General features: G+C 40.4%; 2 protein-coding genes across 4 annotated transcripts in view; one reads left to right on the forward strand and one right to left on the reverse strand.

Moving 5' to 3' along the window:
* Nucleotides 1-206: 206 nt before the first annotated feature.
* Nucleotides 207-23919, reverse strand: BSPRY (B-box and SPRY domain containing). 2 transcript variants are annotated; one of them, XM_072430085.1, is made up of 7 exons: nt 23781-23919; nt 22105-22767; nt 8689-8787; nt 7906-8136; nt 6871-6896; nt 4265-4389; nt 207-3165 (listed from the first exon to the last, which is right to left on the reverse strand). In XM_072430085.1, the coding sequence occupies exons 1-7, from the start codon at nt 23787-23789 to the stop codon at nt 2642-2644; spliced, it is 1677 nt and encodes a 558-aa protein (XP_072286186.1). In that variant the 5' UTR covers nt 23790-23919; the 3' UTR covers nt 207-2641. The 2 variants fall into 2 exon arrangements, with proteins under 2 accessions (XP_072286186.1, XP_072286185.1); XM_072430084.1 differs by lacking the exon at nt 23781-23919 and having other exon boundaries at nt 22105-23520.
* WDR31 (WD repeat domain 31) overlaps nt 23887-24385 on the forward strand; it is a 34383-nt gene continuing 33884 nt past the window's right edge. For both annotated transcript variants that reach the window (XM_072430087.1, XM_072430086.1), the window contains exon 1: nt 23887-24001. The gene's annotated coding sequence lies outside the window, so the exon portion shown is untranslated. The remainder of the gene's footprint in view (nt 24002-24385) is intronic.

Consider the following 24385-nt stretch of genomic DNA (forward strand, 5'->3'; position numbering starts at 1 on the left):
AATTTTTTTTCTTCAGTGATCACAGAAGTTTAGTGCAGCACACAATTATATGTTAAATTAGACAGGAGTGTAAATCAGATACTCCCCTTGTCCTTTGCTCCAGTCTTTAGGTTTATTACAGGTTGCAAACAGGCTGAATGTAATCAAAGAAATACATTTTAAATTCTTCCCAGCTTGTTATGTCAGCCCCACATTAAAATTAAAGCTGAACATCAGACATCAAATTTATTTAGCTCTTCATTCATTATTACATCCTTTAACTTGTATTCTAGACAAATATAAATTATACAAATTATTGCAGCTCTTTAAATATTAAAAAATTAATAGAGGTGAACACATGTATACAATAAAGGTTGACTGGTCCTGTTTTGTGCCATTAGAACCTGTGAACACAGCACAGCATGTCTTAGAGAGGTGCCTGCGGGTGACTGGTTTCACAGAGAAATGGAGCGAAGGGATGAGGTATGTCAAACATTTCCCTGAAACTGAATGGCTTGTATTTGTTGGCTTTGGACATCAAAACGTTAAAGCCCCTCAAATTTTTGGGCCTCGATTCCCTACTGTCTTTAACAAAAATTTAAATGTCATTTTTTTAAGTCAGTTCATGTACTAGAATACGATTTCACATTAGCTTCTTAATGAAAGTATACATATAGTATACATAAAACACTATAGCAGAAATCAGACTGGGAAAGGAAGACAATCACAAGGAACTAGTCACAGGCTAAGGGGGAGACAAAGCCAGTAATTGGCCATTAGCTGTTAACTTTGCTAAAACTGTAAATTTCAGGACTAGATGGGTAGAAATACAAATCATTTAATATATCATACCCATATCTTTACCTATTTGGCTGTAGTTCAGCATTATGGATTAAATATATTTTAAAGAAGTGCAGATATCCATCCCAAATTCATGTATAATTCTTTTTCTCTGAAAACAGGTTATACATATTTAAAATGTGAAATTGTTTAATACAAAGGTTTGTTTGTACTTTTGTCTCATATATGTCAATTTAGCCATCTAGGTAAAGTCATTAACTAATTATTTTAAAAATTTGTAATAAACCTGTATCAGTATAATTGTATTATAAATGTAATAACTTCAACAAAATTATTGTCCTCTTTAAAAAAAAAAATGAAATAGTTTCCTTGTGTTCAAAGTCCAACTCAGTATTCCCAGGTTGAGAAATAAAAATGTGTAGGATAATAGGTAAGGGGAAAATATTCATGGCTACTTATTGCTTATCAGACATCGGCTGTTGAATGGTGTTTCTTCGCAGGAGATTATTTTTCTGCATACAGTAAAGTAAACAAGGATTTGGCTTGTGACTGTAACAGGCAGTGCCAAATATGTCTCTATGCTCCACACCTACAGACACACTCTGTGGAATGGTAAAGGCAACCAGTCATGAGCTGGCTAATTTAAATGTTTAGTAATATTTTATTACTATACTGGTTTATTTGTCATCAAAAATAAAGACAGGGTGGAGGGTGTCTAACTTTGCCACTTGCCTCCAAAACATTCTGTATCTATTCACAAGTGATATATACTGAATATATAATAAAAGGTGAGCCTGGACATCATTTTGTCTATCAATATCCAAAAATAGTACATTCATAAGTAATAATTTATCAGGCATTTAGAATAATTTCTTGGTTTATAAAAAGCAATGCTCTAACAGATTTTGTTGAATCTCTAAGCAATTTTCTTGGTGGAGACAGTATGGAAAACGTATTTTAAAAGTCACGGGTTGCCTTTTAAAAAATATTTGTAAGGTTTTTTATTGCTGTCCGTTCCTGCTGGCAAGATATACCCTCCTATTTTGGCCATGGTGACCACTGTCATGAACATGTTACAGGGACTACTGTCATGGGGGTTTTTTGTCTTGAGTTTTTCTTATCACTTTGTCCAGGAGAAAAATAGTTACAAGCAAACAGACAGAGATGATGATACTCTTACAACAGTAAAACAAGAAGGGATTTTAAATATTACTAGCGCTATTCAAAGTTGACTGAAGTACTGTGTAGGGGTATTGTGGAACTACTATCACTTGCATTTGATTACCCATGACCTAATTACTGATTTATGGCCTAACTGGCCATTAACTTGATTCCAACAGCAACGACTAACTGTCCCATGACAACAGTACAAAAAACATTTGAACCTCAGAATAATTTAGTTCTAAACTTGAGGTCACAGAAAAAAAACTTGTTGACACTTGGAGCTGGAGCCCCTAGGTATGGACACCATAATGTGTGTAATAGCAGTACTTCTCTGCTCAGAGTTTTTAGTATTTTGTCTATTTTTTTGTGTTTCACACCCAAATTTGACCCAAATCTGAAATGATTGACATTGACTGAATTGACATTGAATGAACCAGACCAATCTAATTTACTCATATTGTTTACTAAAGGCCAACTTAAGCCTCATTTTGGAGAACATTTCTTCATATAAAAACCTAGGACCCTCAGTAGCAAGACCTCTTTAAATAATTAATATCTCTTAAAAAAGTTCTCTATCCACATGCATACTTGTAACATGGCATAGATGTAATGGCAGCAATCTTGAGAAAAAAATATAGCCTCTTATATATAAATCAGTCTTTATAAATATAAACATCAGCGTTTCTACTTCAGTAATTTACTTCTCGAGGCTGATGCTTTCGTCAGCGACTGCAAACACAGGACTGATGGGAGCTGTAAATTTGGTTTTGTGGCTGTGAAGAATGACACAAGATCCAGGGTCAAAAAAGACCAGTTCTCCCCCATCAATATCCACCAAAACACCAATATGCTTGGGGCTTTTCAAAAGTTCTACAACTTCATGGTGAGAATTGTGGGAAAATCGGAAATCTTTGTCATAGCGCGAAAAGATCCAAGACACAGGGTTAAATCCTAGCCTGGCATCATTGCTTGCTCCTTTGCGTGCAATGCTTCTATAGGTAATACCCAGCTTGTAGGCACAGCTCTTCTCCACATTGACCTTCCAACAATGGATGCCCTTTGGGAATGACTCATTGGCCAAACAGTTGGGCCAGTGGTCAAAACGCTCAGGCCCATCTTGATAAATCTTTGCTTTCTTCTGTAGGAACTTCAGACTGTTGTCTTCTGCAAAGGCCAACAAGGGGCTCATAGACTTCTCATCAAAAGTCACTTCTTCACAAGCTGAAAAATAAAAGATATCATTATATAAATAATGTTTAGTGGACTCCATGTGTTGTATTGAAAGAGGTTTTTGAAAGTACAGCTGTATCTTTGTACTGTTTATGTTTAATAAGTTCCTCCAACCCCCCTGAGTGATATCCACTAGGTCTTATAGATACCCTAAGCGCCTATCAATTGATCTTTACAGCCCAATCTGGAGTCACATAATCTCTGGCTATGTACATACCTTTAATAACTGTCGTTTGAAAACAATCAATGATTTTCCCCGATTATTTTCTGTACATGCTGTAACTATACTAGCATTCAAATATATTCCACCAATAATGTACACACACTAGATACGATCGTACAAACGATCGTACAAACGATGCAGGAAGTGGCATGTACCAGAGAAAGTGTACCGCAGAACAATCCACGATCACTGAATGATGGTACACACAATAGATTATGAACGATCGTTGCCCAATCAGATCCGCCGGGGAGGTTGTTCGTTTCCACCGAGATTCCTCGTTTAATGGTGTCCTTGAGCACTTTTTTTGTTAACAATTATCGAACGATCTATCCTGGATGGTTTCTTTCCAACTACAATTATTACACGTGTGTACACAGCCTTTGTTTCCTGTGGGAAAGACATACCCAGTCCGAGCACATAATGTAGCCATGTGTAAAGCTTTTCTGCAAGAATAAATGCAGCCACGATGCACATGCAAAATATAAAGTGACCTTTCTTGCAAGAAAATACCCAGTGAAGGTTGCTGGATAATGATTGAAGATAAGTATGAGACATAATGTACAGGACTGGGTGGGCGAAAATTATTATTAGGATATATTAGGAAGAATCCCAACTATACTGTCAGGTGAATTCTAAATTACAGATGTATCAAAAACAAAGAGTGTTTAAAGTCTTACAGTTCATTTTCTTTAGAAAATAGCCACAATCTGGGCCATGCCAATATGCCATATAAAAGGACTCTTACTGTTTATGTGATGACCATATGAGTGGCTTAAGTGCTTTCTCAGATGCTAACACAGAACAAGTATAAAAATCAGGAATCCTTCTTCCTTTACTGATCTGCATTTATGAATCTCTGGTACTAACCCGTGGTCAAGCAGAGCACAGTGGAAGCCCATAATCTGTTCAATAATGGACTCTGTACGCAGTTAATGTTAAAGTTTAACTTATTCGACTCTTCAGGTTCCAGAATGCCTTCTGCTTCTTCTGTTCTGTGAAGAAAAAGGAAAAACTGTAAAACTATCATCATTGTGCTTGATTCTAAGATTAGCCTGTAAGAAAAACATTTAAGGTATCATTGCTGGCCTTGGCTCAAGCTGGAACAAGCAAAATTGACTTCTAATATAGAGACCCTATGGTTAGTAAAATTAAAGAGGAAATTGGACCATTAGCCAAAGAAATAGCATTTTCAGAAGAAAAGGGTGATAATGAGAGTTTATACTTTCTTTTAATACATTTGCTTTAAAGTGAACCCCAGTTTAGGTTCACCTAAAGTGGATCTACACTGAGAGTTAATGTAAGCTAACCTTGCTGACCTGGTTCTAAAAAAACCCAGCTAACCTGTTGGTGTGGTTTTGATGCCCTGTTTTTAAAAGCTTATGACACAGCTGCACGCTAGTTTCAGGTGTGTGACTAAAACTACTGAAACCAAAAGATCATCTTTACATCCAGGGAATTATTATTCATTATTATTATTATTTATTATTATTATTAAACAGGATTTATATAGCGCCAACATATTACGCAGCGCTGTGCATTAAATAGGGATTGCAAATGACAGACTAATACAGACAGTGATACAGGAGGAGAGGACCCTGCCCCGAAGAGCTTACAATCTAGTAGGTGGGGAAATTTCACACACAAAAGGATGGGAGATATGTAGTGTGGGAAGTAGTGATGGTTTCAAATGACAGAAGAAGCCGGGTAGGCAAGTTTGAAAAAATGGGTTTTGAGCGCTCTTTTAAATGAGCAGAAAGTAGGAGCAAGCCGAATAGGACGAGGAAGACCATTCCAGAGAGTTGGAGCAGCTCTAGAGAAGTCTTGTATCCATGCGTGTGATGAGGCTATGAGTGAGGAAGTCAGTAGTAGGTCATTGGAGGAGCGGAGGGAGCGGCAGGGGGAGTATTTTTTAACCATGTCAGAGATGTAAGTGGGACAATAACTGTGTAGGGATTTGAAGGCAAAGCACAGGAGCTTAAATTTGATTCTAAGGTGAAAAGGAAGCCAATGGAGAGAACTACAAAGAGATGTAGCGGAAGAGGAGCGGAGGGAAGGATGGATGAGTCTGGCTGCAGCATTCATAATAGATTGTAGAGGAGAGAGTCGGGTTAGTGGAATACCAGCGAGAAGGATGTTACAGTAGTCCAGACGGGAGATGATAAGAGCATGTACAAGGAGTTTGGTGGTCTCAGGGGACAGGTAGGGGCGTATTTTGGAGATGTTGCGTAGCTGAAAGTGACAGGACCTGGAAATGTTCTGAATATGGGGGGTGAATGAGAGGGCCGAGTCAAAGGTGACACCAAGACAACGTGCCTGGGGGGAGGGCCGAATAACAGTGTTGTTAACAGTTAGATGTATGTCAGGGGGAGATTTAGATTTTGAGGGGGGGATGATGATGAGTTCTGTTTTATCCAGGTTGAGTTTCAGGAATCGGTCAGACATCCATGATGAGATGGCTGACAGGCAGCATGAGACCTTATCCAGGACTGAGGGAGACAGGTCAGGGGTGGACAGATAAATTTGGGTGTCATCAGCATACAGGTGGTACTTTAAGCCAAAGGAGGATATGAGTCTACCGAGAGAGGAGGTGTACAGAGAAAAGAGGACCGGTCCAAGGACTGAACCTTGGGGAACACCAACAGAGAGGAGAGTGGGTGAGGAGGAGTTACCATTGAAAGAAACTTGAAAGGAGCGGTCAGACAGATAGGAAGCAAACCAAGAGAGAGCAGTGTCACTGATACCAATGGAGTGCATGATTTGTATTAGAAGGGGATGATCAACAGTGTCAAAAGCAGAGGAAAGATCAAGGAGAAGGAGCAGGGAAAAGTTGCCTTGAGACTTAGCTCTGATGAGGTCATTGGCCACTTTAGTAAGGGCTGTTTCAGTGGAGTGGGCAGCTCTAAAACCAGACTGGAGGGGGTCAAGGAGAGAGTTGGTGCTCAGGTAATGAGTGAGTCTTTTGTAGACAAGGCGTTCAAGGAGTTTGGAGATATATGGGAGAAGGGAGATAGGACGGTAGTTGGAAGGTAAGGAGGGGGGTTTCTCAGTGAGGGTTTCTTTAGGATAGGGAGAATTATGGCATGTTTAAAAGCTGAGGGGTATTCATTAGAATCAGTTCAGCAATGGCACCTTTCATCATCCCCCAGTTTAGGTTTACTTTATTAGCCGCCCTTCCTAGTCGCACATGCAATGTCTTTACTTCCACTCCTCTCCATTTAGCAACAGGGAATGAAAAAAGGAAGCTCTGTGTTTTCCATACCTGAAACAGCTGGTATGTATATGTAAAATGAGTATTAATAATACTCTCCAAGTATAGGCTGCCCTTCAAATATAACAAATTTTTCAGGTGTGAAACTACCATTCTATATGTTTATTTAACAGAAGTGTTTTACTGTTCTCCACATACAATTTAAAATGTAATGCAAGTTTTTGTATCCCTGGTTTAATATAAACTTATTATACAGAAAACTCACCTTTCATCCATCTCACTTTCTGAGTTCTGCAGCAAAGAGAGGAAAGAGAAACATAAGAATATGGTATAAAATTGCTGGGAAAATAGAACCTAAAACGTTTTCCCTGGTAAGGTACATAAAAAAAAAAAAAAAAAAAAAAAAAAAAAGGGAAAGAAATAATAATTTTTATGAGACAAATATTGTTTGGTACAGTGTTTTTGGATACCTAATATTTCTCATATTCTCTCACCTGGATTCAAAGCTTTATTTTGCTTTTTATATATTCCCTTCCCCCTTGTTTTACCCAGGTTTTTCTTAGACCCCCCTATAGCTGTCTTTATACTATATTGTTAATGGTTTATATATGAAAAGCGACATAAATGTTCTGCTATTTTTTTTTGTAACCGTGGGGGTTTAGCCCCTACTATATATATTATTTTGTCCTTTTCTCTGTATTCCTTTTTCGTTATATATGTTTTTGTACTGTTAAAAACTAATAAAACCGATTGAAAGAAAAAAAATAGAACCTAAAACAAGACCTCTATACAGTAAAACATATAGTGCTAGCGCTTAGCATGCTTTTGTTTAAAGATGACCACATACATAGCAATTGGTGACTGGTTTCACCAATCACAACTTACAATGTGTGGTATTGTTACGAATTTTAAACCTAAATGAAAATATTAATTGATTTCATCGATGTTCCATGACATTCATTGAGTTGGTTCCCTGACATTATTATATTTGTTAGATTGTTCAGAAACATCAGAATTCCCCACTGCAAAGCTATTTTTTTTGGAGAAGATACTTCTTAAAACTTTTTGTAAACTGTGGGATTACTCTGTGGCTCCATGGGGGTGCATATACACAATGCACTACATTTACACATACACATAATATGCTATAAAATTATTTAACTTGAACTATTTGACAAGATACTATGTTTTGGCAAGGGGAGGCATTAGAAAAGATCATACAAACTGGTTTTGACCTCCATGAAAGCATGAAAGCTAACAAAATAGGAAGCTTTCCAGCAAAGAAAACACCTCCACTTACAATCAGACTGATGTCATCCATCTTGGTGAGCATATCCACTAGATAGTTCCTGATGCCCGACAGTTTTTTGGAAGACTCGATCCAATGAGCTTGCTGGGTGGAAATGCCCTGCTGTACTCTTTCCTCTTCTGTGTGCACCTCCTCCAGCAGGCGCTGCTCCTCGTTGTCACACACATTGCGGATAAACGTCAGACGCTGGATGATCATTTCACTGGAGGCCCGGGCTGTGCTCTGTGGATGGGGACATAGACTGTAATGTATCTTAAGTGTGTCAAAAACATATGAAATTACTTATATCTCCATTTAAGGCAGACTTTACCTTGCCATGTGACCTTACCTTGCCATGTGACTTTACCTTGCCACCTTTACCATGTGACCCCCTAAGTCTAAATCTAAGTTTTAAAACTAGTAAAGGGGTAAAAAAATCTGTTGGCTTTTTATATTACTCCCAGGTCCCCATTGAGGACCCAAATTCACTTCTTCTGTGGGAGAGACAACAGGAAGTAAAACAAAAACACCCGAAAATTATTAGTTCTACTTTGGGTTGTTGTCACTAGAGGTGTCCACATTAGCAGATTCTTGGTTAATTGACAGCCATCTCTTTCTGTCCCAGTGACTAGGGACATCAATACAGACAGGGATGGTATATCTTCCCAATGAATAACCATAGATTATTTAGCACCTGTCAGAGGATCGAACCCTCCCCAGTCCATCCACAAAGCAGGAAAAAGGGTTTCTTTCTTGCACGCATTATGGAATCTTATTCCAAAAGGCAATTTTTACCGCCACATGTGGGATCTTTGCTGGCAGGGCATCTGTGAGGTACTTCTCAATCCCAGCTGTCTGCAACTGCAGCTTCTCACACTGATCGACAATCTTATTCTAGAAAGAGAAAAATTCTTTATTATTAAATAGCAAAGGCTGTATTTCTACAGTTACATTTTAGGTACAATTCAATAATGACACAACCCTCTGTAAAAACCCTGCCCATGACTGGTATAAATTTAGCAATTAAGTTTTACCTACTAGCATGTTTTATATGCAAAAAGGTAACAGCCATCAACCCAAGGAAAAAAAGGTTGTGCAGTGCAGTATGGCGCAGTGCAGTACACCTCACATAGTGGGCAACATGCAAGACTGTCTGACAAAGCATAAAAAACAATGTCTGATGTTCTAATGATATGTGATGCAATGCAGAGCATTGCTACTGTTACCCTAATGCACTGCTGCATATATTTATTGTAAAGTTTTACTTTGCTGTCCCATTTACTGTAATGAATAGGGTGGGCATCACAACAGACAACAATGTAGGTGGCTGTGTGCTGCAGTATAATGCAAGGCAACGCACAACTGTTAATTGACTGTTCTGTGTTCCCTGAACAGTAAAGAGTCTTTTGATTCCTCCCAGCATACCCTTCTAATAAATGTAGTCACAGCTGTCTAAAGATGACTTGAAAAAAAAAATAAAGGTTAGAGAAAAGTTACCACAATTTGTAAAATTTAAAATAAAATATTTTGCATCAAAACAGGGGTCTGCAAACTTTTTTGACTACTAGGCCATTTCAGGAGGCCAAGAAGGCGCACTAGGCCAGAAGAAACAAGGTGTCCAAGGAAAATTTTCTTCCAACTATGACTGCAAGCGAGCAGCCTGACTTCCGCTAATCCACAGTGGAGTCTCTGTGCGCGTGCTTGGCATTGAAATGCCCCTTGAGATTCGACCGCTTGAAAGTGCTGTTGGTGTCGTTGCACACTAAACACAGGGCTTTGCTGCGTTGGAGGAAGAATGATTCGTCAGTCCATTTGGGGTTGAAGACAAGACATTCGAGGTCAACCTTCCAGAGACTGGTAGCTGCTCGTTGCTTCTGCTCTTTAAGCATAGTAATTGGGGTTACTGTGTGGGAACTCGATGATATTGCGGGAACTCACGATAATGCAACAATTCAATTAGGCTGGATCCAACAATAAATAATTAGGGGAGCATTAAGCTGGACGGGAAAAACGGAAAGATGGCAGGAAACGAATCAATAAGGAGGGGAAGGAAGGACAGGATGGAAAGGGGGCCTGCCTTCAACACCAGTTGTACAATTACAGCCTTCAGATTCAGAAAGCTTTTTGGAAAAATTTCAGTTAATGTTGCATACAGCATTGGAGAGTACTACTAAGAAAATTACAGAGCACTTTACAAGGGAGCGAAGAGAGCTGGGCCAGCGCACAGTACAACTTGAGGGGCGAGTAGACGATGTTACCACTGTCCTAGAGGGGCATGAAGAGGATATTGAGTATTTGAAAGAGGAGGTACAGCCTTTACATCATAAAATGGAGGATTTTGAGAACAGGGGTCGCTGTTCTAACTATACGTGGTTTAGCAGAAAGCATACATGATCTTAATACAACAGTGACTGCCATTTTTTGCGAAATATGTCCTGAGATTGCAGTGGAAAAGCTAGAAATGGATGGTGTACTGCACATTAGTAAAACCAAAAACTGATGGTCCACCAAGGGATATTGTGGTTAAGTTGCATTACCCCTATGCCAAAGATGCGATAATGAAGGCAGTCAGAAAGAAGGAACCCCTCACTTTTCAAGGTCATAATTATCAGCTCTTTTTGGACTTGGCTCCAGCAATGATATTGCGTCGCAGAGAGATGAAACCATTTCTTCAGATCCTACAGAATCAGCAGATACCTTTATCTGCTTCCCCTTTAAATTGTTATTTACATATGGGGGCAAGTTACAAGCTATCTCTTCTATAGAGGAGGCCAGAAATCAGTTTCAGGAAATTGGACTTAATGCTTGTGATCAACATAAAAAATCAGGCCATGTGGAAATTCCTAACCCTCTTTTAGCACGGATATCTGAAATACATCAGCAAAAGAGGACTAAGGAGCATAAGGTCACAGATCCACTTAAACGCTTGAGACTCTCTCAGAGCAATATTTGAATACCTAATTCTTTTGTGCTCTCTTTCTTTTCTCTTCCTGCTTTACTTCAGGGTTATGGAAATAATGTTGGTCAATAATGTATGAATGCCCCTTTTCAAATGGATATAATGTTCTGATAAATCTGGATATAAATCTATTAGCCTATTTGGGATACTAATTATGTATTTGCTAGGAGCATATTTTCTTTAAATGGTTAGTTGAATATTTAGAGAATTGCTTGATGTTAATAAGTATTTATTAATGTGCCTTGGTCCTGGTGTAAAAATCACTCTCTTGTAAGTTGCCAGGGATATCCTCTGTCATTTAATTAGGGGATATGCCTGACGACATTTTCGGGGCCACAGGAAAAATTCTGTCTTCTCTTGTTTATATTGCATTTTTGTATTATTAGAAAGGGAGGATGCGGGGTGAGAACAGGTCTCCACTCCGCACACCCTGGGTGTATATATTATGCATAATGTCTAGTGTTTTATCTGTCCGTTGTCACCCCTGTCTTAGTCTATATCTTTTCCCTTTTGTTTCTGGTGTAAGGCAGGCAGCATATTGTATAAATGTTTGTGACAGGAAAAGGGTATTTACGAGTTGCTTGGAAAATATAGAGAAATGGTAATTTCAATACTTTCTCTCAATGTACAACGCCTTAACTCCCCAGTTAAAAGGTCACAAGCTTTTCGTTATTTTCATACACATAGAGCGGATGTAATATGTCTACAAGAGACACACTTCTCTACTTCCTCCTGCCCAAAATACTTTCATGCGGCCTACCCAATTGTCTTCAAAGCTAATGCAGCAGTAAAACAAAGAGGAGTGCTTATTGGCTTTAGGAAGACAGTGTCCTTTCAATTGGATAGAAAGATGGTGGATGAATATGGTCGATACTTGATATTGGTTTGAACACTAAATGACGCTAAGGTGACATTGGTGTCTTACTATGCTCCTAATGAGAATCAGTTTTTTTTGAACAGCTGATAATTTGGGTGCGCAAAAATGTGCAAGGTTATTTGAATATGTGTGGTGACACCAATGTTCCACTAATACCAAGTATGGATAAGAGAAAAATATCTATGTATACTGCTGTATCTGGGGATAATAAATTATCAAATAAATTGCTGGATTTGCAGGGATCTGAAATGTTGTCAGATATGTGGAGGGAACTACATCCTAAAGAAATGGAGTACACATATTTTTCTCATCCCCATCAACTTTTTACCCGTATGGACCATATTTTTTTATACATCAAAAAGCATTGCCCTTGGTTTTGTCTTGTGATATTTTGGTGGTCTCATGGTCAGACCATGACGCAGTTTGGGCTACATTGTCTTCCCTTTTTCCTAAACCTGATACATTCAGATGGTCACTTAATGACTCTCTGCTCCGTAACCCTGAGGTGGACCAAAAATTACAAGGGATTTTGGTTAGATATTTTTCTTTAAACCGACAACCTATGACATCACCACTTGTGCTATGGGCGGCGCATAAGACGGTGGTAAGGGGACAACTCATACAGATAGCCACACAGATTAAAAAGGAACGTAAGGCAAAAGTAATGGAGTTAGAATCTAAATATGAAAAGCTGAGAATGCAATACAAAACATCATTAAATAAGGGTATAAGGCGACAAATGGAGGAGGTCCCGACTGGAAGATAGTTTGGGTGACTTAGTGTTGGCTGACCAAACGGGTTTATAGCGGGAGATAGTACACAGAGGATATTGCATTTAATTCAACAAGCTAAACAAAATAAGACATCATTTTTTACTAAGATTGTATATAAGTAAAGCGTTTGACTCAGTGTTATGGCCATATCTTATATCATTATTAAACAAATAGGGTTTAGGAGAGAACTTTTGTAAATTGGAGTTTCTCACTGTATGACTCCCCTAAGGCATTTATACAATATATGGGTTACTGTTCAGAACGTTTTTCTATAGGCAGGGGTACCAGGCAGGGTTGCTCACTGTCGCCATTGCTTTTTGCTTTGGCAGTGGAACCCCTGGCTATAGCTATTCGGAACAATGTTGACATTCAGGGTATAGAGATAAATGGGGAACAACACAAATTCTGCCTTTTTGTGGATGATATTCTCCTTAGTCTGACGAATCCCATGGTAACTTTGCCCAATTTGATGAAGGTAATGGAAGGTTTTCAGGCCTTCTTGGGGCTGCAGTTAAATAAATCAAAATGTAAGGCTCCTAATATTAATTTATCAACAGAAGTGGTAAAATTGCTCAAAGAATCATTTCCCTTTCAATGGGAGTTAAAAAGACTTAGCTATTTGGGTATATTTATTCCCTCATCATATGACCTTTTATATAGCGTCAATATCCCTGATTTGGTGAAACACCTGATCCTTTTTTTAGAAACATGGAAACGTTATCAAATCTCATGGTTGTGCAGCAGATGGAATTGATCCGGAAGTGTGTGCAGTGGCGTACACTTCCTTTGACGCAGCGATCAAGTGGGTGAGGAGATATGGGCCCGGGGCTTTGTTGGCAAAAGCGGACATTGAGGCCTCTTTCAGGCTCTTGCCGGTTCACCCAGATTGCGTGCGGTTGTTGGCCTGTAAGTGGGAGGGGGAGTACTATGTTGATAGGTGCCTGCACATGGGTTGTTCCATTTCGTGCGCGTTGTTTGAGCAGTTCAGTACTTTTCTGGAATGGGTGGTTCCAATTGTAGCAAAAATAGACTCGGTCATACATTACTTTTTTAGATGATTTTCTATTGATTGGGCCTGCTGGCAGCTCGGTGTGCAGGGTGCTGTTGGCTACTTTGCAACATGTGGCGGAGCGGTTTGGTGTTCCTTTAGCGGATGACAAAACGGAGGGGCCGGTTACGGCCTTGACCTTTTTGGGCATTGAGCTGGACACGGTTGCGATGGAGAGTAGGTTACCTGTGGACAAATTGACAGCGCTGAAGTTGGAGGTGAGCGGCGCGAGAGGGCGCAGAAAAATGAAGTTGCGGGAGGTGCAGTCTTTGTTAGGTAAGCTGAACTTTGCATGTAGAGTGGTGCGCATGGGCAGGGTTTTTTGTCGGCGCTTAGCGGCCACTACAGCCGGGGTTAAGGCACCGGATCATCTTGTACGGTTGAATGGGGGGGTGCGGGCAGACTTGCCAGCATGGAATTTGTTTTTAGAGCAGTTTAATGGAAAAGCATTGTGGCTAGAGGGGCTGGTTGATGCGGTTGATTTGGTATTGTTTACTGATGCGGCAGGGGGGGTTGGTTTTGGGGCTTACTTTGGGGGGTAAATGGTGTGCAGGGGTTTGGCCGCGGGTTTCGGTGGAGGATGGTTTGGTTAAGAATTTGATAGTACTTAAGTTGTTTACCATTGTATTGGCGATGGAACTGTGGGGAAAGGAGTTGGCTAACAAGAAGGTTCGGTTTCACTGTGACAATTTGGGGGTGGTACAGGCCATTAACAGCTTTACAGTCTCCTCAGACCTGCAGTGAGGTTGCTGAGACATGTGGTCTTTAGGTGCATGGAATATAATGTGTTTATTTTTGCTAGGCATATTCCTGGGGTTGCTAATAGTGTGGCCGACGCCTTATCTGGTTTACAGTGGGACAAGTTTCGCGAGTTGGCCCCAAAAGCAGAGGAAAATGGTCATCAGTGCCCAGAGCATCTGTGGGAAATTGCGAGGGGATTATCGGAGGGCTAGTCCGAAGGTCGGTGAGTGAAAGGACCTGGAAGTCGTATGAAGCGGTGTGGAACGAGTGGCTCGCATGGGAGTCGCAGTGGGGAAGGGAGGCCAGGGAGCAGCCAATTCAAGGGGTTTTGTGTATGTTGGCTAAGAAATTTATGGAAGGGGCGTCGGTGTCGGTGGTGAACAGATTGGTGGCGGGTTTGGCTTTTGGTTTCAAGTTCAGGGGAATGGCGGATGTTACGAAGTCCTTCATTGTACGACAGGCTCTTAAGGGGTATAGAAGGGGTAGGAAGGTACAAGACAGTAGGAGACCTTTGACTTTTGAGTTGCTGCGGGGTTTGGTGGGGAGTTTGGAGGCACTTTGTTTTGGGGGGTACGAGACAAGCTTATTACGGTGAATGGTGGGGTTTGGCATTTCGGAACCGGGCTTGGTGTGGACCCTTGGACATTTCTATGTGTGGTGGGGTGCCCGGAGAGCACAGGTCAGGGCAGACGGCAGGCAGCTGGGGGTGCCCAGGACGGAAGCCACGTTGCGGTGGATTGGGATTCCAGGAATGCTGTGGAGTCGGGTGGTGCCTGAGGTTAGTAAGTTCACAGCGCTGTATAAGCCGCCCAATGTGTTGGTGGTGCACACGGGAGATAATGATTTGGGGAAGAGAGGCATTCGGGAGCTGATCAGGGATATAAGGTTAGATTTTTTGCGGTTGCAGGTAGAGTTTCCGGGGATGCTGATTGTGTGGTAGGATATCATAGCAAGGACCCCTTGGAGGGGTGCGAGGTCAGTGGAGGGTGTCAACCGAGGAAGGATTAAGGTTAACCAGGAGGTGGGTAGATTTCTGGCCAGGCATGGAGGAGTGGTGGTGTGGCATAGGGAATTAGAGGAGGAGACGTGGGGGTATTTGCGGGGGGATGGTGTACACTTGAATGCAATAGGTACAGGCCTTTGGTTCTTGGGCCTGCAGGATGGCGTGCAGCGGGCCCTTCGAGTGTGGAGGGGCGCTCAAGGATGGGGGGTCACCCTTGTGCTCTGTGGCGGTTGGGGTCTGGGGGAAGGTAAGTGCCCTACGGTAATTTGGTGGTGAAGGGGCATCCTGGGTGGTGGAGTGCCCCTTTAAGTTGGTTGAGGTTGGCTACTGAGGCAGGATGGGCCTAGGGGCCATAACAGTGGTTATGGTGGGTTGCAACTATTGCAACTGGAGGCGGGCTTTACCTTCCAAGACCTGCAGCCTGAGTAAATAACTCAACAAAGTAGACTAAGAGGATAGTTTAAAGGGGGTGTTAATATTTTAAATGTTGGGGGGGTATTAAAGGGTCAATAATTGGAATTATTTATAGTTATGTATATTTTTTTTAGAGCTATTTACAGTTGTAAGGTTAATATATGTTATGTAGGTTATTCACGTTATTTATGGTTAATTAATATTTATGGTTAATTTGTATTTATGGTTATTTATGCAAATGTTATGTTATTTATTTTGTATACAAATAAACGGCTGCTTGCCGGCCAATTTTAAGTCCAAAAAGGTGTTGTGTTTTGGTATAAGAAAAGGAATAAGAAAAGGAGGTTGGCAAGCCAAGGTAAAGGGAGTTAAGGGGAGGGGGGGGAGAAAGCAGAGAAGAGCATGGGCACGGGATCCGCACTACCCTAGTCATGTGTAAAACCAGATCTCTGATGCTCAGTGTATGCAATATGAAAGGCAAAGTAGAGTTTAGTATTCCCACTGAACACATATTTAAAGGTATTATTACAGTCTGACCTCCAGGTAAACAGGTAAACTAAAAGATCTAATGGGAGATTATTTTATTTGCCAAAGGATTTGTATTTTTGCCTACCCAGTCCACAGCTCTAGCACAAAGCACAGTTCTGTTTGGCAGGACTGCTGTAATAAAGTAACTCCTGCCCCAACCCTCTGACTGAACACTGAAAGAAGAAACCGCAACATACTGAGTTTATTACTCTGTCACATGCATTTTCCTCCCATAAGCAAGCACCTTGCACTTCTGCAGAAATGTTTGGCTCCTTAGTCTGCATCTCTCCCCTCTATGAGCTATGCTGTTTAGTGTATTTCAAAATTGACATACCAAGCCACGTTCAAGTGCTTGCACTGTGAATGTATAGCCAGATCTTTTGAGTAGGTAACAGTTAAAACTCCCACAATCTTTTTTGTGACCTCTGCAGGTCTGAGAGGTCACAAAAGCAGTCTTGAATGTATAGTTGCAATGATTGTGTAAGGTAGTCCCTGAACTATGGCCTCAGCGCAAAATCCAAATTAGGGTAAATTGATGTTCAGCCAAGCAAAAGTTTCTGGTGGCAATGACCCCACCACCTCCAATCATATTTTCCCTCTGACCAAGTTGCTTTGGCTATAAAAGTTTTGGTGAACAGTCATTTTATATTGTATTTCTTTACATAGCACTAACAAATTCCACAGCACATTGAGGGGTACATGTTAGTAATGTGCCCTTACAAGCTTACAACAGCCTCCCTAATCATAAAAAGTTCATGTGGACTCATGTAGCTCAACTGTGCTGGTTGCCTGTTTAGAATTAAAGGCTGGTAGATGGCCAAGATTCAGCTGCAAGAGAAAATAATAGAGAAATAATCTATAATGCATGGGATTGTCAAGCAGACGGCACAATGCAAGCCCACCTGTGCTGATCTTCATTGTGATGTTATTTCAATTTATTACATTAGGCATTGCATAACAACAGACTGAAATGCATGCAGCAATGTGTTTTGGAATGCATTTAGAAGTACAATTTGATATTGAGATTTCTGATGTTCTTGGGTTTTGAACACAGAAACAATGTACTGCACTGTTTGTACATAATGTGAAGATGGTTTTACTGTATTAAAGTCTAACTTTAAAAAAAAACACCTACCCTTACTTTTTAAAAGCCCTTTATTCCTCCACATTACAAGTTCAGCAGGCCTTCTTTTGCTCTGGCGCAGACTGGACAGCAGGCGCTGCCACCTTCTTTCTTCTTCTTCAAGGTTTTGCTTACGCTGCCTGATCTTACACTACACAGGTGAAAGATCAAGTGACATGTCTTCCTGAAAATGTAGAATAAAAGTGCGAATGTCTGAGATCGACACTTTTTTTTTTTTACATTCCAGGAAAGCCCCTTATATATATCCTAGAAGGCTGCGGGCTTCTCCTTCAGTAAAAACAGAAGAGGATGGGCCCCAAAAATGTTTTTAAAAAAAGTATGTAAAAACAAATCAATAAATAAAAAAACAAAACACCGTATTTTTACATAATATAAGAGGGTTAGCCACCCTTTTACATAATGTTAAAAATGTGGTTATAGGTCCACTTTAAAGTGAAACTAAATCCCACTTTTAAAAATCCCTTATCAAGCAGGTGGTTTTTGCAAAAATTGACAGGTGATATCCCTTCAACATTAACTGTTCTTACCAGCCTGATCAAGCCTGACCAAGCTGTCAAATTTTGCTGAGCAAAGAGAAACCCAGCAATCCCAGCTTCCCTTGCGCATATCAAGAATTATTGAACAAAGGCAGTACATGATCCCTGTATGGCCAATCAAAATGGCTGTAGGTGGTAAATAGGAACAGGAAAGGAAATAACATGTCAGCCCCATGCGATAGAATAGGGATAGGTAAGTAGAGCTGATTTAGTTACACTATATTATCTGTGCTGTGAACTTTAAAAATTATTTTTCTCAGTGCTCATAGATAGAGAGCTAAATGAGGGCTTATAAGTTATTGTTTATTTTGAATATGTAAATACTTTAGTGTGCATTGTTTGGGCAACGATTCACCCACAGCTTACTCTCCGATCTTTACAAGGTTTATTCCAAGGGTTTCCCAGAGGTAAAAAGGTTTAGAAAGGTGGTGTTACAGCTTTCACAATGCTTACTTCCTCAACCCCAGCAAGGGAGCAAAGGGAGGTAAATAAATGCAGTTCAGAAGAGGAGAATTCATAGAAACTTTCTGTCCCACAGGTCTACTTTAACCCTAAACCACTCCCAAAGTTCAATACCTTCACTCACTTAACATAATCAAATTCTTAACATAATGCCAAAACTGTTAACCTTCTATGGAAAGTTGTACCCTTTAAAACCAAACCCCAACACTAAACCTGAATCTAGCCATTTACCTTGCAATGTGACTATTTTTTTTTTTTATTCACAAGTAGTTGAGGATCCTGTTTGACTTGATAAAAATTGAATGGATTGCTTCTACTACACAAATTTGGTAGATCTAAAAGATACTTAATAACAAGATAACAAGATGCATGGCCAGTTAAACTACCCCAACAGTAACCTGATTGACCCATGTGTGTACAGAATAATGATGGATCAGTGTGGAAGGTAAATAAGATTTACACCAATGATGATATAATGATGCGATGTGATTTTATTGCAGGATGATGAAAGTTGTTTTCTTAATATATCTGGCATAGATGGGAACTATCCCCTCGTGAAATAGCAGAGGGTAAATACAAATTGCAGTTACATACTGGAGGAAAAGTAAGAGTACTGGTGACAAGGTTAGGGATGTAGTATACGTCACAAATTTGGATATCTAGGAGGGTTCTAATAAATATAATCCAGTTATTATATGCCAAGCCTGATTTTTACGGGATATAAATGGGAAATTTTTACTGGATATAAAGAAGAGATAGGAACAGACAGGCTTTTAAGGGCAAATATTTTATATGTGTTTATTAGGTGAACAATTTCATCTGGCCCTGGCTCTAACAGAGGCCAACTAATTTATTCAAATACCATGAAGTAACAATAAAATATCTATTTGCATAGATTCATTTTTGTACAATATTGTTTATGTACTAGGAAATATCACATAATGCCCGCATCGTTTGGCTTTTTGGCTTCCTCGGGGGACCATTGAGATCAAAGATAAAACAGTACAGATTTAAAAGGGGACAGCTGAATCAGTGCATCCTTAGAAGTTCAGATAAATTATTCTCATGAGGTCTGGCTGTAGTATATAAAGGGACCAATGTTGAGAGGAATTATTTGAAACAGTACTGGTTAGGTATTGTAGGATTAAAAGGTTTAGGTAATATATCAAGATGTCAATGACAAACGGCCCCTTTAATGTAATACTCATTTGTTTTTTAGTATCCGCATAGAGAACGATTGCAGCCTGGGAAGTTTTTAGCTCATTGTATATATTGTTCTAAGCAATCCAATTGATCGCTAATGCTATGACTATGTTGAATTGTAGGAGATAAGTAAACAGATGGTGTACTGATATGCCAATTTTTCAATTATCCGATAGATGTTGATTGATGTTGTAGGACTTGGGGGTAATTTTTGATCTCACCAGTTTATTGGTGTTTCAGTATGATGGTAGAGTATCAAAACAGGGCGTCCGCAGCACAGCCTCCATCCTAGCTTGTCTGTTCCTATCTCTTCTTGCTTATATTTAGGGATGTATTATGTCAAGCTGAATGTTAGATTATAGCATCTGAACAATGGTGAGTTTTGAAAAAATTAAAGAGTTAAAGAGCCAGTCTCCTGCCTTTCACTAATCTAAACTATATCTCTAATACGTAAGCACTCTAAACCATAACACTAAACCCTCTAGTATTTCCAATTTCCTAACCTAACAAAATACCCTAAAACAGTGGTTGCCAACCAGTGGTCTGTGGATTACTGGTGGTCCGTGAGAAAATTTTATTGGTCCACAGAAAAATTTGGACATATATACATTATATAAACAATGGAGACGCAACGTGACCTCAGTGTAATCTTAAGTTGTATGAGGCAACCGTTGCTGAGCCGTACGCTTCAGTATTGTTTCCACCATTAAAACAGTCATCCCGCTCCACGAATACCGATTCTAATCGGATTGTTCTATTTTATTTGTTTATTTCTCAGATGCTTTTTTAGATAAGTATGACCTTAACTGTGTAACACCTTTAAGCTGCGTACACACGGCAAATTTTTCTCGCCCGATAATCGGTATCGGCCAATTATCGGGCGAAAATCTGCCGTGTGTACAGTCGGTCGTCGTCCATCGTCCGACGACCGTCCTGGCGGATCCATGGACAATGGACGACGACCGATCCTAATGAAAGGGAAGGGGAGAGCGCGCAGCAGGGTGCCGCTCCGTCGCTCTCCCCCTCCCCTCTCCATAGAGCATGAACGGTGCTGTATGTACAGCATCGTTCATGCATCGTGCAGTCTTTTCTCGTTGGAAAGGATCGTGAAAGATCCTTTCCAACGAGAAAAATTGCAGGTGTGTACGCAGCTTAAGTGTTAAATTTAACAACATCTTTGATAACTATCATTTCTTGTTTGGTCTTAGATTCAAATGATATAAACCGATAATGAGTGGGAAAATTAGAATATTTTGCATTTCTTTAGTAATACCAAAGATAATGCAACTAATGATAATAGTAATAATACTAATACTTCACCTAACCATGAGCTGATCAATGAATCAGAGCCTCCACAGTCCTTGTCAGTACCATTAGAAAAATCATTATTTTACAAACGTATTTATGTTTTTTAAAGAATTCATATTAATGGTTTGCAGGATATAAAAATATGAATTTAGGGGTCCGTGAGGTCTGAAGGGTTAGTGTAACACCGAACAACTCCTAGGTAGATTCAGGAAGAGACAGAACATCTCACAGATTTTAATCACTCTCTGCGACCCCATTGAAGTGATTTGCTTCAATTTGTTATCTTCTTGACAACAGAAATTCAGAGCAGATCTAACATTTTAGAATTGCTACTGTAACAAACATTGTCATTGGCATTTGCCAAAGGCTAGGTACACACGTGTAATAATTATCGTTTGAAAACGAACGATCCACGATTATTCTTGATTATTTCGAACGATTGTATTCTGCTTAATTCTGCACAGGCTGTAACGATACGATCGTTCAAATATAATCCACTAATAATATGCACACTAGATACGATCGTTTAAACGATGCAGGAAGTGACATGTACTGGAGAAAGTGTATCACAGAACAATCCACGATCACTGAACGACCTTACACACAATAGATTATGAACAATCATTGCCTCCAGCGGGATTCCTTGTTCGTTGGTGTGGTTGTGCACTTTTTTTGTTGTGGATTGTTAGTTTCCAACGACAATTATTGCATGTCTGTGTGCAGCCAAAAACAGCAGAGAAGCCACAATTTCCTGATATGAAATGTTTAGGACAGGTCCACTTTAAGTGTCTGCATTCATTCTAAAGGTGTGTGGCATTTCCTAAAAGGCAATTATCTGCAGAACAAGGTAAAAGTGCCATTGTGAAACACACCCACTTGTCACTCTTCTGCATACAGTACACAGTTCAACAACATTCATACACTCTGTAGTATGTTGCAACCCTCCCCATGACTCTCATGGTGAACTGAAACTTGACACACATCAATGATGATCCAAAGGAAACATGTTTATTTCTCCCTCTTCATTTATTTCAATGCTGCAGTGAGTCACTGAGATTTCCCTGCAATCTTTGCTGCACTGCTCCAGCACCCTCCCTCTGTCCAGGGGGTTCTAACCGATGAAGTGGCAGCAGCTCCTGGATAACCCTGCTTCACAGGTGCAGTGCTGATGGTTACATTGCATTATTAGAAAAAGAAAGGCAGATTTACACTCACCCTCAATTGCGTGGCCCTCTCTTCCACTGAATTGGTCTTGTGTGACTGACAGGTTCCATGGGACTTACATTGGTGGCAAATCAGCTTGTGATCCTGGTAGCAGAACAGGCTCAGATGGTGCCCATGGTCGTTGCAGGTGCCTGGTATGGAGGATTGGGCACAGGGTGACGTTCCTTCTTGTACTTGCAGCTTGGTGGGTGATGGTTGCTCTTCAAAGGGGTTCTCTATAAAATCAGTGGTCTTTTCTACCCCGGAGGGCTCCAGGGATAAGGTGGCCATCTGTTCATCTGGGATCCATTCTACAGCAAAAGGAAACTTGATGTCTTTTTCAGCAGTCTGCAGAATGTCCATCTGCCCTGTGCCAGTCCAGGATTGGGAACCTGTGATTACCCAGACAGGGGACTCTGTGGGCACTGAGTCCAGGTGGGACATTTCAGTAGGTTGCTGGAGGAAGATGTGGATGTGATTTCTTCCTGTCTGTTCTCTGCACCTGTTCCCAGGTAAGAGACTGCCTCTGGGAGGAGCCCTGCAGCCTGTCACACAAGCAGAGGTCGCTTGAAAGTTAGCAGAGGATAGGTTGGTCTGTGGCTGATGACAGGTCCTCACCTCCTCCTGGGCTTCTCCCATTGATTGCATTATATATGCCAATCGCAGCCAGGCAACCTGTGTCATTGTAGAGAAATGCATATCCCAGCATGATCAGGCTGGGGAACTAGGAGAATTAAATCTCTCCAGGGTATGTACAATTACAAATCCTAAAACAGACAATCTATTTATATAGTAAATTACTTTACATTTACTGTATATCTACATATCCAACCACATTCAGGCTAGAGATTGTCAATATGCATTCTTTTCCTTTTTGTTCTTTTACAACCAATACAGCATGTGGAAACTCAATAAAACTCTGTACCTGCAGGGTAAAACTACATTACTCAGCAAGCCAGACTAGAAAATATTTTTTTTTATACAATCTTATGTAATGTGTGCTGCTGCAGAACTAACTATACCAGCATATCCAACTGCTGCAGAGCTACATATCCCAGCAAATCCAGAAAAATATACATGTTTCCTCTGTATGTATCCAGCTACTGTAGAACAACATATTCAGAATAAAATATATATTTCCACTGTATGTATTCAGCTAATGTATAACTAAATATCCAGAATAAAAGATATACAGTATTTCTTCTGTATGTATTCAGCTAATGTTTAACTATATATCCAAAATAAAAGACCTATTTCCCCTGTATCTATTAAACTGCTGAAGTACTACATATCCGAACATCAGAATACAATACCCTTTTCCATGTTTCTCTCAAGCTGATGCAGAACTATATATCACTGCATATACAGAATAGAATGCCCTTACCCTGTTTGTCTCCAGCTGCTGCAGATATATATACCCCAGCATATCCAGAATAAAATATATTTTCACCTGATTCTATCCACCTGCTGCAGAACTACATATCCCAAAAAAAGATCCCCCCCCCCCATATCTAACCAGGTGCTGCAAAACTACATGTCCCAGCAAATGCAGAAATAATCACCCATTCACCTGTAGCTGCTGAAGAACTACATATCCTAAAACAACCTTAAAAACACCATATGTACCATATCAGGCACACTGACCTCCCTCCCGTGGTGCTTACGCTAGCTACCAGCGGCGTACTTACCATACCCATTTCCGGACCTGTTGTGGATTCTACAGGGACCACCGGGAAATTGACAAAACGGCCTCCTTAGACGCAGAGACAGCACCGCAGCCTGTATTTCAAAATGGCGCCGGCGGCTACTGGTGCTCATTCAGACAGGGATTCTCTGGACGACTCACTTCCATCTGACTGCAGTCAGTAACAGTTCCCCTCAGATCTCTTCCTTCCTGATCCTTAACCAGGTGAGAGTTGGCTTGGCAAGATTAGGGAAATTATGAGGGATGAGATTTCACATGCAAATAAAAAGCTCTCCTCTGCATTGGTTAAAGAATTTAAGAAGTTGGGAGGCCGGATTGTTGTCCTGGAGGATTGGTTTGATGATGTGACTGTATTGGAGGGACATGAAAAAGATCTGGATACTGTACAATTGGAATTACAAACACTGAGGGATCAGTTAGAAGATGCAGACAATCGTGCTAAAAGAGATAACCTAAGAATCAGGGGTATCCCTGAAAGTATTATTACTACACAGTATTTATATAGCGCCATCATATTACACAGCGCTGTACAAAGTCAATAGTCGTGTCACTAACTGTCCCTCAAAACAGCTCACAATCTAATGTCCT

This window comes from Pyxicephalus adspersus, chromosome Z (assembly GCF_032062135.1).
Source record: "Pyxicephalus adspersus chromosome Z, UCB_Pads_2.0, whole genome shotgun sequence".
Taxonomy (NCBI): Eukaryota; Metazoa; Chordata; class Amphibia; order Anura; family Pyxicephalidae; genus Pyxicephalus; species Pyxicephalus adspersus.

Excerpts from the sequence above, each read along its gene's own strand:
- BSPRY (XM_072430084.1), bottom strand. The coding sequence starts at position 22,791 with ATGCATTTCTCTACAATGACACAGGTTGCCTGGCTGCGATTGGCATAT. Across the intron at positions 8,788-22,104 it reads AGAGGGCCACGCAATTGAGG|AATAAGATTGTCGATCAGTG; the intron begins GTGAGTGTAAAT and ends TTCTCTTTCTAG. Across the intron at positions 8,137-8,688 it reads CAAAGATCCCACATGTGGCG|AGCACAGCCCGGGCCTCCAG; the intron begins GTAAAAATTGCC and ends CCCCATCCACAG.